General features: G+C 37.4%; 1 protein-coding gene across 2 annotated transcripts in view; it reads left to right on the top strand.

The window, feature by feature from the left end:
- Positions 1–6752, top strand: part of LOC117381718 (beta-1,3-glucosyltransferase) — a 29179-nt gene extending 22427 nt beyond the window's left edge. The window contains exons 12-15 of one of the 2 annotated variants that reach the window (XM_033978722.2): positions 3437–3536; positions 3657–3776; positions 4326–4470; positions 5572–6752. In XM_033978722.2, the coding sequence (XP_033834613.1) occupies positions 3437–3536; positions 3657–3776; positions 4326–4470; positions 5572–5706 (500 nt within the window). In that variant the 3' untranslated portion in view covers positions 5707–6752. The remainder of the gene's footprint in view (positions 1–3436; positions 3537–3656; positions 3777–4325; positions 4471–5571) is intronic. The other variant, XM_055226752.1, reaches the window with a different exon arrangement.
- The last annotated feature ends 6396 nt before the right edge of the window (positions 6753–13148 follow it).

Here is a 13148-nt window from a genome sequence, read left to right as displayed (position 1 = left end):
GCTGCTGAATGCTGTGTGTATCACTCATTAAGACAATAAAATTGGAGAATGAAGTAAGTAGAGAGCAGTGGGAGTATGCCAGTGGTGGTGAAAATGGGGACTGATCAGAAATATGGCATCTTGAAAATGAGCAATTAAAGGTTGCTTAAACATGCGCAAATCACTCAAAATACAATGTCAGCTCTGAGATGTCAATTTTCAGAATAGGTCTGCTTTAAATGACATTAATTAACACTTAATTTCAGTCACTTATAATAGACAAAAATTGTGGAAGATCAATCACACAATCCAATCTACTTTATATTATAGCACAAAGTATCTGGCCTGTAAAAAGTAAAGTAAATAGAAGTATCAAATGCTAATACCATGCTTCAGGAAGGCACCAAATATAGGTTTGTTGTATTGATGTTTATTTCATTATATAAAAGAAAAAAAAAAACATTGCTAAGCATTTGTCGTCTCAGTGAGAGGAGCTTATTGGCAAAGTTTATTAGGCTTCCCCATTACAGGCTGGGGCATTTAAAAAAACAGTTGAACTTTAAGTGAAACCTCCATTCTTGAATACCCTCCTCTAATGGTACCATGAAACAACATCACTGCAAGTGACAGTTAATCTGCAGGCTCTCAGTGCACTTAAATTAGCCATTCATTTGGTGAAAAACTGACTTCAAGAGCAACACTTTATTAAATGGTGCAAGTTAAACATAACCTAAAAGAAATATTTTGAAGATATAAAAATTGTAATGTGCTTGAGAGACTTTTTTTAAATTTATTTTTGGACATGGTTAATCTCATTGAAGGACCTGCAGACATTGTGAATTTGGTTCTATGGCATCTCATTTATTTTAACTGTGGGCTGCAGACTTCCTGTCCTATAAGATGTTACCTTGTACCTTATTGAAAATCGTGTGTTCTTACTATGAGCCAGGTCTACTACATGGAGATAAATGTAATGCGGAATACTCGTGGTAAAGATCTTCATGAAGGCATGCAACAAACCCTGTTAAAGTGTATCTTTAAGTGCCTTTATTTGAGCATTTATCTGGGCTTTGGCAGTAAGATGTTTGTCTTACAGTATAGTTGTACATACTTGTGAAATAGGTGCACCAGTAAACAAACAAGAATACAATAAAGTGAAATAGTGCAACATCTAACATTAGGAAAACAAAGCATCTCACCTGTCAGGCGGAAAATGTGACCTAGACATAACAGCTGTGTCAGTGTTGTTATGTCCGGAGCCCAGGGCTGAACAGTTTTTCCAGAGCTGGGCTCTTCTGTGCTGTGGATGTGTCTTGAGTTCCACCTTGTCATGTACTTTCACATCTCTCACACGGCGTTGGGCTCTGATGGACATATTACACGCTGCTTTGTCCTGACCACGATTTTCACAAATATAAAGAAATCCTACTTTACTTTTAATGGTTCTATTACGCTCTCTGTGCTTTTGAACATGCAAATTATATTACAAATGCCATTCTTTTTATTATTCATTACAGATTAGAACTGTCATAAAATGTCTATTGTGTGAACTTTTTTGTAATATAAACAATTAATTGAAACAGCTGATCCTGCTTTAAGGAGTCAAACTTTGATTTTGGGCATCACTTACGGTCTGTACATCCAAATATGTGAAAAGTTCCGCAGAGGATCCATTTTTTGTAAAAAACAAAACAAAAAACAAAAAAACAACAACAACAAAAAACAGCAGTTTAAGTTTACGTTTCCAATTTATTTGTAAATCACTGAGAGCTTTGTTGATTCTAGTAACTTTTCTTTTCAGTACAGATTGTCTTTGCATTTTTCTCTTGGCCCATTACTCACCCCAATTAAGTTGTTACTTTGCTGAATTATCTAGAGGACGTTTTTGTGTGTGAATAAACCACAACTTGTCCTATGCATTGCCTGTATTACCACTGTTGTGGAAAAAATGATAAGTGATGAAAAGTAATCCATTTCTGAAGCCCGGTGAGTTTTTAAATACAAAAAAGTTTTTTCCTTCATTACAGCAGATACAGACAGGATAGAGCCCACACCTGCCCTGGCCACAGACTGGTCGCCTTTCAGTGTCCCAAGTGAGCTCTGAGTATTTTATATCAGAATAACAAAGCTACTGGAGAGGGCTTAGGCAAATCACCAACTACAGGCCCAAAGCCCCTCCCGCTGTGGACAACAAACAACTAGCAGAAAAGTTAAATGGCTTTTATGCGAGGTTTGAAGTCTCACACCCCTTCCCCTCCTCCCTCACTACCATGGACATTACAGCCAAACCCACCTCAGACCCCTCCTCCTCCCCCACTGCCCTCACAGTTTTGGGGCAGGACGTGACTAAGCTTTTCAGGAAGCAGAACCCCCCTAAGGCCGCGGGTCCAGATGGTGTCTCTCCTTCCACCCTTAGACACTGTGCTGAGGAACTGGCTCCTGTCTTCACGGACATCTTTAACACCTCCCTGGAGTCATGTCATGTCCCAGCCTGCTTCAAGCTGTCCACCATTGTGCCCGTCCCCAAGAAGCCCAGGATCACTGGACTTAATGACTACAGACCTGTGGCGCTGACGTCTGTAGTCATGAAGTCATTTGAGCACCTGGTCCTGCACCACCCCAAGTCCTTCACCTCCCCCCTGCTGGACCCTCTGCAGTTTGCCTACAGAGCCAATCGGTCTGTGGACGACGCCATTAACCTGGCCCTTCACTTCATCCTCCAGCATCTGGACTCCATCTCTACAGGATCTGTACGTCTCCAGGACTCGGGGGCGAGCAGGCCGTATAGCAACTGACACTTCTCACCCTGGACATGGACTATTTGAGCCACTTCCCTCTGGCAGGAGGTTACGGTCCATTGGGACCAGAACCTTTCGTCATAAGAACAGTTTCTTCCCAGTCACCTTAATAAGTCATGTTTGCACTGTTGTTCTGATGCTGCTGTTGTATATATTTTCTATCTATAAGTATTTTATTTTTGAAGCATATCTTTTTTAACTTTGTGCATGCCCTTATTTGTATTTGTATTTATTCAGTGTGTTTTATGTTGCACTTTATCACCAAAGTAAGTTCCTAGTTTGTGAACTGTGTTCACAAACGATGGCAATAAAAGTCTTCTGATTCTGATTCTGATACATACATTTCAAAGTGGCTTTTGTTTCAAACCCATGAGATAATGAACCTTTACACCTGAGGACAGGACAAGACAACAAAGGCTTTCCTGGAGGAGCCTTTACACATGTTAATGTCTGTTCTGGGTCTGACTCACTGACACAGATCAAAGGCATTTAAAGATATATATTTTCTTCATAACATGAATATACTTAAATTTCCATCACACCACACTTGCGGTAATAAGCCCTTCTGTGCTCAGTTTTTTTTTTTATTAATTTGAAAAATATAGGAAAGCATTAATTTATACTTAGATTAATGCTTTCAATATTATGTTTTTCAATAGGCCACTGTGGAAAGACATTTGCAATTATGAAGCGTTTCTTGAGTGATGCTGTGCCAAAGACTGACTGGTTACTGATCGTGGATGATGACACACTCATAAGGTACAGTGAATGGGTTTCATGTCACATTTGTTGCCCAAACTTTAAGTACATGGTTAGCTTGACTTGTGTTTTGGTTTTTTTTTCTTGCTTTTGGTATTTTTGATATCTTTGATCCTCTAGTTTGCCAAGGCTGCGTCGTCTGCTGACCTGCTATGACCCTCAAGACGCTGTAAGCCTCGGGGAGAGATATGGCTATGGGCTGGTCCAAAGCGGATACAGCTATCCCACAGGAGGAGCAGGGTATGCTATATGAAATACAACTTAAACAATAGCAGATAACTTTTAGGACATTAGTAACATGTTTTTTTCTACAGAAATGCTGCACCATATCGGATAGATTTGTTCTTATAAGATTAAGATTTATTAAGAATAAATCTACCATTACATTAATAATACAAATGGTCCCATATTTGATATTTGAAATAGTTTTGTTGCATGAATCAGATTGAAATGAAATATTATTTCCAGATAAGGAGCAATTTCCCTTAATTATGAAATGGCAATTTATATCCACACAAACATTTTGTCTTTCATAACAATCAGTTAGCAAACCAATCTGAGTACCACTGTGCCACTCTGAGCACTTATCTATTCATGGGTTTCAGATTCCTCTTTTTATGCACAATTTTGAGTACTTTTCACCATTCATTAGATGTATTGTTGTGAAATTCTCAATTTCTATGACAATGCAGCTTTTTCACAACTCTGTAACCTATGGATATTAATCACTTCCATAGTACTTTGATTTGCTTTTAGTGTATTGAACTATGCTGCTGTTGCTGTTTACAGGATGGTGCTGAGTCGAGTGGCTGTGTCTGAGATCGTGTCCAGCGGCTGCAGCTGTTACACTCTGGATGCTCCTGATGACATGGAGCTGGGAATGTGCCTCAAAACTCTGGGCATCCCTGTCACGCACAACCCACTCTTCCATCAGGTAACCACTGCACGCAACTCAGGGTGTGACAACCTAAGGACTACTAAATATTCAATATCTGCTTTGATACTAAGGATATTGTTTCAAACTTAATGATGATTTTGACATCAACTTTTTTAGACAATATGATGTCTGTGTAATCCCTGAGTTGTCCAGGTATGAGCCATAACAAAACAAAAAATCTATTCTGTTTTGCTGATCCAAGCAGCTTCTTTAGTTCTGGTCAGATTGCTGGTGGACACTGCTGTATATCTTTCAGAAAGGAGGAGCTAACTACACTGAAACTAACAGGAGAGAAACACAACCGATTTGGGCCCCAAACTTCTCTTGCGACGGTGTTGGTACATTCTCTTATGGAGTGGCTGTTTAGTTCCTACTATATGACGCCCACTACAGTGTACAGTGTAACTGTTATTATTCAGCTTAAGTTAATCATAGTATTCCTTGAGAAAGAGCTGTGTAACTTGTCTGGTCAACAGTCTGCCCCCTTCTAGTCTCCATAGAGATTATTGCCTTGTTTGGAATGTTCCTCTTTATGGGATTAGACCAGTGCTTCTCAATTATTTTCTATCATGCCCCCCCTATGAAGAAGAAAACCTTTTCCATAGTGTCTCTTTAGCAAAAGTGTCTCTTGTTCACTGTCCTGTGTCACGATCTGTTCGCTCTCTCCTGCTGTTTGCTGTGTGCGTACTGCGTACGCGCTATCTACACTATGACACTTTAGTGTCATAGTGTAGATGCCCCCCCCCCCCCCCCCCGGCATCTCACCCGCCCCACTATTTGAGAACCACTGTATTAGAAAAATGTATCTTGCATGTATTCACTCACAGGTATATTATTACTCAGAAATACCGGTACCTTGAAAAACAGGCATTCTTACTTTGACTCTCCAGAGATCTGACCTCTGACTGTGGTGCTGTCATCTTCTTATCACCATGGAGAATATAATGCCATACTGTGGACATTCCAGGAAAAGCAATAACATGTGTGGGGAGACAAGCAGGTTGCAAATCCTCCACTAGAAAACTTACATGGTACAGAATTTACCAGAACTTCAAAGAACTTCAAGAACTTTTTTTTTTCATTTTTGTGTCAATTTAGGCCCGGCCAGATGACTACGCAAAGGCACTTCTGTCTTCAAAGGAGGCGATTTCATTTCACAAACACTGGAACATCGACCCCGTTGCTGTTTACAACCACTGGCTAAGGGACACCAACCAGCGAGACGAGCTGTGAAGAAATTTCATGCACCTTAAAGTTGAATTGATCAAAAAGCCATGGAAATAGTATTAAAATATTGGACCAAAAGCTATACAATATTATGTAAGCACATTTAATAGACAGTGCAGAGTAGACATTCAATAAGGCTAACGCTATAGGCTAAGACCAGTATTTAAACTAGGAGTGTTTTAGTTCAGGGGAAATTATTTATATCCCATAATTGTAAAGAAATGTTATAATTTGTGCCTTTGATTATATCTTGTGGCTGGAGTTAGGATATTTTGCCCTGTCTTGCAATGACTAAAAACACTATATTGTTCTGTAAACTGAAAAATGATTAAGAATCCACAAAACCTAATTATTTGTTGACTAGTGATGTGAGATCTAATATCTTTTATTATATCACAATAGTAAACTACCCTCACACCATTTTATTCCTAGTCGAACTCAGCCCCATCCCGTAAATGTTAACAAAATCCAGTCATTACATTACAAATGATTCTGCCTTTAAGCCAACAAATGCAGAGAGAAATACTGCCACATAGAAATAGTGCTCTGTTGGACTTTGATGACCTGTGAAACTAGTCAAAAATATTTAATTTGTTTTCTCTTAGATAATAGATAATTGTGGATAAATATCAAAGAACATACCAGTTTGAGCTGAAAAATAGTATAGCATAATACATACACATATACTGTACATAAAGTGATGGGAAAGCATTCAAAAATAAAAATGGATGTTAAATGTGTATATCATGCAGTCAAACCTGGGGCCTTACCATTTATTTTATATTTTATACATAAAATATCTCAAATATACAGAAAATGTGATAAATAGTGAAAACCTTATGCAAAAATATGTCTTTTAATTTCATATTCATTTGTGATTAGACTCTTTCACACTCTCAAGGTGAGGGAATAATTTATTTACGTAACAGTATACCTTCAAAGTAGTTATTATAAAGTGTATGTTATTTTCCCTCCAAAAATTAGCATCGTACTGTCACCACCTGGTATTTAATGAAATGGAAAGTATTTTGTAATAAATGGATGTTGCTCTGAAAAAACAAATTTGTGACCGTTGTGTTTTTCAGTGCGATAAATGGCAGCTTAGGGCTGACCAACACCAACTCACCAGCTCACCCAACTGACCAATCTGAAAATATCCTTTCACTATTAAGGACCACATCACAACAATGGTATATGATAAAGATATTTACTGAAGATATGAATATATGTGGAGGCTGGGTAGAGACTCAGGGTGGGGGCTCTGTCTCAGGCAGTTAGGCCCAGCCGAACCAGGACCCTTTACTCTTCTACTCTGGCATACTTTTTTTACAGGTCGCTTTATATGCCTATTTTATTGATCCACATAGCATGGAAATATGTCCTCTGTATTTGTCCCATCCTTCAATGTTGCTAGGACAAAGTGAGGAGCAGGGCAGCCCTGGAGGACCCAGAATACTTCAATTACCCTAGTGTCTTTTAGGTAAGATGTAGACCAATCAGTCATCTTTTGCCAAGTGAATCAATTACAGATGTATTAGTATCATTATTTCAATTTATGATTTAAATTATAGGTATTCTCTTTGTACATTTTCTTTTTACCATGATATATTGTGTGTTTATTGATGTTTCTGATTGTCTTACATCTAAACCCAAACCTTACCTTTTGTGTGCATGTGTGTATTTTATTGCTACAGGAATATTTTATAATTTACGTCTAACCACAGCATGAAAACAATTAGAAATATTGATTAAATTTCTCCTGATAAGTCTATCTTTAATCAGATGTTTTATGAGTTTGTTTATGCTTTGATTCGCTGCCTCATTCAATTTGGCCAGAGAAATGATTTAACATATGAAATGATCTAAGTTTATGGGCTGTTGTTACATCTTCTCCTCACAGGAAGTGCCATTTTCTCACTGTCACAGCAACCGCTTGTTTCCACAGCAACCACAACACTTGAATTTGAAGTTTGTTTTTTGCACAAACCTTTTTGGCCAGTTTTAACACTAAGTGCAGATTTGTCAGATTTGAGATTGTTTTTAAATTTAGATTATGGCTGATTAACGTCCCTCATCTGATTGTAAGTTAATCAGTCATAGTATCTACAAGCTAAACCTAAAAGTAAATATAATTTGTCAAACAAGGTTGGAGTAATAACTATAGTACTGTCGTTTGCAGATTATTAATGTTGACACTCATAAGATTGTTCTGACAGGTGTCACTGTGGTCTGCTTTGCAAAAAAAGGTGAGGACCTCAGGTCTCACTGTGTTGCTGTACTTTATTTGAGAAACAAAACAGAAGTTACACTATGTACATGTTCTGAGGGACTGCCACCTGATTTGCCTGCATTGAAACAGAATGTCATTACCTCCAAGCAATAATCTTTTTTTATACCATACATTTCAGGCATCTGTAAAGAGACAAACAAACACGTGGTGGACTCTGAACATAAGAAAAGTTACATAGTGTACCTTTATATTAAACAGGAAGATAAAAGAAAGAACAAAACAGCTAGATCTTATATCCTACAGGTGCTCTTGTTTCCCACATTAACTTAAAACATACAAGCTAATCCTCCAGCTATAGGGAATCCATACATTGTTTACAATGAGAGAACCACTGGTAAAAGCAACACAATTAGTTCAAACTCGGACAGAAATGTAGACGTCATTTCATTAGACCAATGTCTTATTATATGGTCTGTTTTGGGCCTTTGCTCCATCTTAATGTGTGCTCCTCAGTGCGTCAGGTGTGGCTGTAATTTCCTGTCATTATGTGGCTCTTTCATTTGTGAATGTCTCTCCGTAGATCTGACCAAAAAGGCTCAGTCTGTTCTTCTCACAGTTCATTCATAACATCTAATATATTTAAACAGGACATGTTCCCGTACACCTGAGGCTGGATTTGCATGTTAGAATGTAAATGGATTTTTGGATAATGTGGACAGTACTGACAAGCTTCTTCTTGTCTCAGAGCATTTAGTATACAGTGGACATATTAGAAATAACCAGACTCATTTAATAAGCAGACCAGCTGGTATGTGCTCTGAAACATATGTTAACAATGTATAGCTCCAAACAAGTCATGTCAAACACAGATACGCTTGATTATGAATGAATTGTTAAGTGGGCGGCCTTCTTGTAATGGGGCAGAGGTCTCCCGTGCTGTTAGGAGCTTGCACTTCTACACAGTTACTGTTAAAATGAAGTTTGAATACATACGTTGTCCCCTGTAGTGTTCCCAATAGCAATAAAGAGCACAGTTTATTTTGGTGTTACCACCAGCTCATAGTGGCTATTATACTCCTGAAACTGCACTCTTTGGGTCCCTGTTTCCTTATTGTCTTCTGACGGTACGTACTGTACTTTGTTATTACTGTAAAATACCAAGACTATTATTAACTTAAAAATGAACAGGTACAGTAATAGGTACAAGATGTATTTTCTAAACATTTTACAAACTGTGATGCAAAAGTTAGAAAAGTTGCGCCTGGACAAATAACCACACTAGCAAAGATGTCCTAATTGAAGTGGGTATTTGAAATGAGAATGAGAACTTAACTGCTGTAGACCAGGCCCGGCTTTAGCTTTCAGGGGGCCCAAAGCTAAATTTGTCTCTGGGGCCCCCGGCAGCGGATGCCTCCTGGCTCAGGTATTGGTGATTCACATTTGACAACATTATGACTCTGATCTCACTACCTTGACCAATTATACTTGTATTTATATGACCAACACCAGACTGAAAACATCCAGAATGTCACATCTACCACAGTCATGAGAACCGTAGACAACCATATAAAGGGGGCCAAGAATTCTAGACACATTTTTGGTGGATTTTAACATGTTCCAGTTGGTGACAGTGGGGTTAAATTTACATTATAAAGGGTCCTTGCACCAATGTAAATACATAGCTGCCCTCACCTATGCCTGGCTCAAAAACAAATGTAGCAGCTGCAGATGTATTGCTACTATTGATATAAAACAACATATGATTGTTTGTGAGGTATATTTAGGCTGCTGTAAACACACAAGTCCTGTTTCCAGTAAAACTTGATCTATTATTTTCAATGTAAATGTACAGCCTCTTGGGGCCGTCTGGTGGCCTCTGGAGCCCTAAGCAGCTGCTTAGTCCGCTTATAGGCTGGGCTGGCGCTGCTGTAGGCTAGACAATGTGTGACAGCTTACATCTTTGTTCTAGGTTCTCTGGTTGCACCACTTGAAGCTGGGAGTACTTGCCCATGTTGGTCAAGTAATCCTTAGCATTGGGTGGTGTTTGAATTTCAGTTTTGTTCAATTCAACCTGAGCCCCTGTTGTGTGTTTGGTCTCAGATGAACTGCTCTCTGCTGCTGAGTCTGAAGACATCTCTACTCATCTTCTCAGGTCTCTGTGCCTTCAACAGCTTCTAAATCAGTGTGCTGAAAGTGTTTGGTTGGTGCTTTAACAACAACATCACCTGTTTCACCCCCCTACTTCATTGGTTTTGTTGAACTCTGTCTCCAGACATTTCCTCTCTCTGTGAGGACCTGTCTCTCCTCCGGCCATTCCTGCTGCATCTCCTGATGGGGCTGATCTTTGGCCTAAGGTGCATTATTGAACTCAGTTTGCAAATTTTGAAACTTTTGTTTCTAAACAAGTTCTCTGTTTAGGAGGACCTGTCTCTCCTTCTCCCTCTCTCTCCTGTTTCATCATCTCATGGGCCCTTCTTTTTTGAGTGGCAATAGACAGCTTCCTGTACTTTCTTTGGTATTATATGGTATGTATTATACTGGAATTTCCCCACTGTGGGACTAATAAAGGCATATCTTATCTTATCTTATTTCACAATATGCTTGCCCATTGAAGATTGTTTGGGACCACTTCTCTGCATATTTAGAGAGACTTGTCTCAGGAAGTTCATTATTAAATCGGGCAAACTACAAGGCCGCTCTTACAATTAATCATTAATGTTAAATGATTTTTTTTTTTTCATTTGAAAAAATTATACAAACCTGTTTTAAGTATTCATATATATATATATATATATATATATATATATATATATATATATATTTTTTTTTTTTTTATTTATTTTTTTTTAAATTGAAGAACACCCAGTGACATAGAAAAACATACAATATTTACAGGTTACTATTTACAGAGAAAGTTGTGTTGGGGGTGGGTGGGGGGTGATGTGTGTGAGTGTGTGTGTGGAGATAAAATAATACTAATAATAATAATAAAAGTAAAAATAACAATAACAGGTTTTATTATTGCTGTCATACTCAGTGTTCAATGGTTGGTCAATATTGCTCAGTGTTAGTTTTGTGGTCCTAATGGTGGTATTGGTTATTTAGATTTAAATGTATAATGTGTGTGTGTGCGCATGTCCTGTACAATGCATTAAAAGAGGCAAGGTTTTGGTGAGCCCGCACTCAAGGGGCAGTACCCCCTAGCAATGGGCCCATTCCTTGCTAGCCCCAATCTTTTTATGTATTTGTTGTCAATTATTATTATTATTGATTAATAATTAATGTATAATTATTAATAATTATTATTATTGTGTATTTATAGTTATATTATATATATATATATATATATATATATATATATATATATATATATATATATATATATATATATTTGTATTTAAATTATTATTTAATAATTCATGTTATTTATTTTAATATTTAATATGTGTGTTTATATTCATCCATTTATTTATCTCCATCAGAACCACAAATTAATTCAATAAATAAATTAGTTAATGAATAAGGGAATAATAATAATGACAATAATAATAGTGACAGCAACAATAGAAACGTGTACATACAATGAAAACAATAACACAACAATAATAAAGGTATACAGCAAGTGGTGGTATGATTGCAATTATTGTAATAAAGTTTAGATAATGACGTGTGTGTGTGTGTGTGTCTTTGTAGGAATGGGGGTGTGTATAGGAATGTGCGTGGCATTCTCATAATTACTGTGTTAATGGTGTTATAATAGTCTAATGGTGGAGTTTATGTTGTTCATATTGATGACTGATTGAAAACAATATTAAAGTAGTTTATGAATGGTGTCCATGTTCCCATGAAAGATGGTATGTCATCCTCAAAGTATGCTGTCATTTGAGAGGTTGAAATGTGATGGATGAGCGAGTTAGACCAGTGTTTGATGTTTATTGAGTGTTTTGATTTCCAGTTTTGTAGAATTATTTTAGATTTTTTTTTTTTGTGATAGTTAGAGATGTCAACAAACTGTTTTTATATTTAGGTGGTATGGTGAAAGTTGTAATAATGCCAAGTAAACATAGAGATTGGGAGGGAGGAATTCTGCAGCTCAGGATGTCTGTGAGTTTATGTGTGACTGTGTTCCAAAAACCCTGAACTGGTGAACATTCCCAGAGTGCATGTAAATAAGTGTCTGTGACTCCCATGGTGCATTGTGAACAGGTGTCTGTGTCTGTTAGTCCCATTTTGAATTTCTTGTATTGGGTGATGTGTGTCCTGTGGATAACTTTGTATTGGATAAGTTGTAGATTAGTGTTGGATGTCATTGAGAACGTATTTTTGAAAATTTCTGTCCAGAGTTCATATGTAGATGGTGTATCTATATCTGTGTTCCATTTGAGTTGTGGTGCATGTATTATATTGTCTGAATGGATAAGTTTGTATAGTTTGGAAATTAGTTTCTTTGGTTTCTTGATATTCTTTATGTTTTCTAATAGTTGAGGGGGATCCAGGGTATTATTAGTTATATTAATCTTGCTTTGGATAATGGATTTGATTTGTAAATATTGAAAACGATTATTGTTGTTGATTTTGAACTGTTCCATAAGTTGTCTAAATGTTATGAATTTATTGTTGTGGAATAAGTGGTGAAGGTGAGTGATGCCTTTTTGTTCCCATGTGCGATAGTGAAGTGGGGTATTATTCATGTGAAAGTCAGGGTTGTGCCAGATGGGGGTGTATTTACAAGGTGCCGTGGAAGAACTGATTAATTTTAAAGCTTTCCACCAGGCTGTCAGAGTTGTTGAAATGTTATGTTTTTTGAGAGTAGTATTCATTGAGGGTATGTCTGCCAAAGAAAGATTTTTGAAGTATGACTCCAAAGAAATCCATGTGTTATTATTGTATGTTTGTCCTGTCCACTTAACTAGATATTGTAGTTGATTTGCCAAGTGATAGTGGATGAAATTTGGTGCTTCGAGGCCGCCTTGTGCTTTGTTTTTTTGTAATGTTGAGAGTTTGATTTTTGCTTTTTTGTTCTTCCAATAAAAGTGTATCATTAATGAGTCTAGTGTCTGAAACCATTTGTCCAGAGGTGTAGCTGGGATGTTCGCAAATAGGTAGTTCAATTTGGGGAGGATTTTCATTTTTACTGATGCTATTCGTCCTATTAGTGAAAGTGGTAAGTTTGTCCATCGTCCAAAGTCGTCTTGTATTGTTTTAAGCAGAGGGTTAT

The sequence above is a fragment of the Periophthalmus magnuspinnatus genome, chromosome 14 (assembly GCF_009829125.3).
Source record: "Periophthalmus magnuspinnatus isolate fPerMag1 chromosome 14, fPerMag1.2.pri, whole genome shotgun sequence".
NCBI lineage: Eukaryota > Metazoa > Chordata > Actinopteri > Gobiiformes > Gobiidae > Periophthalmus > Periophthalmus magnuspinnatus.
Note: the sequence above shows the minus strand (reverse complement) of the source record. Positions and strands in the feature narration are given on the sequence as shown.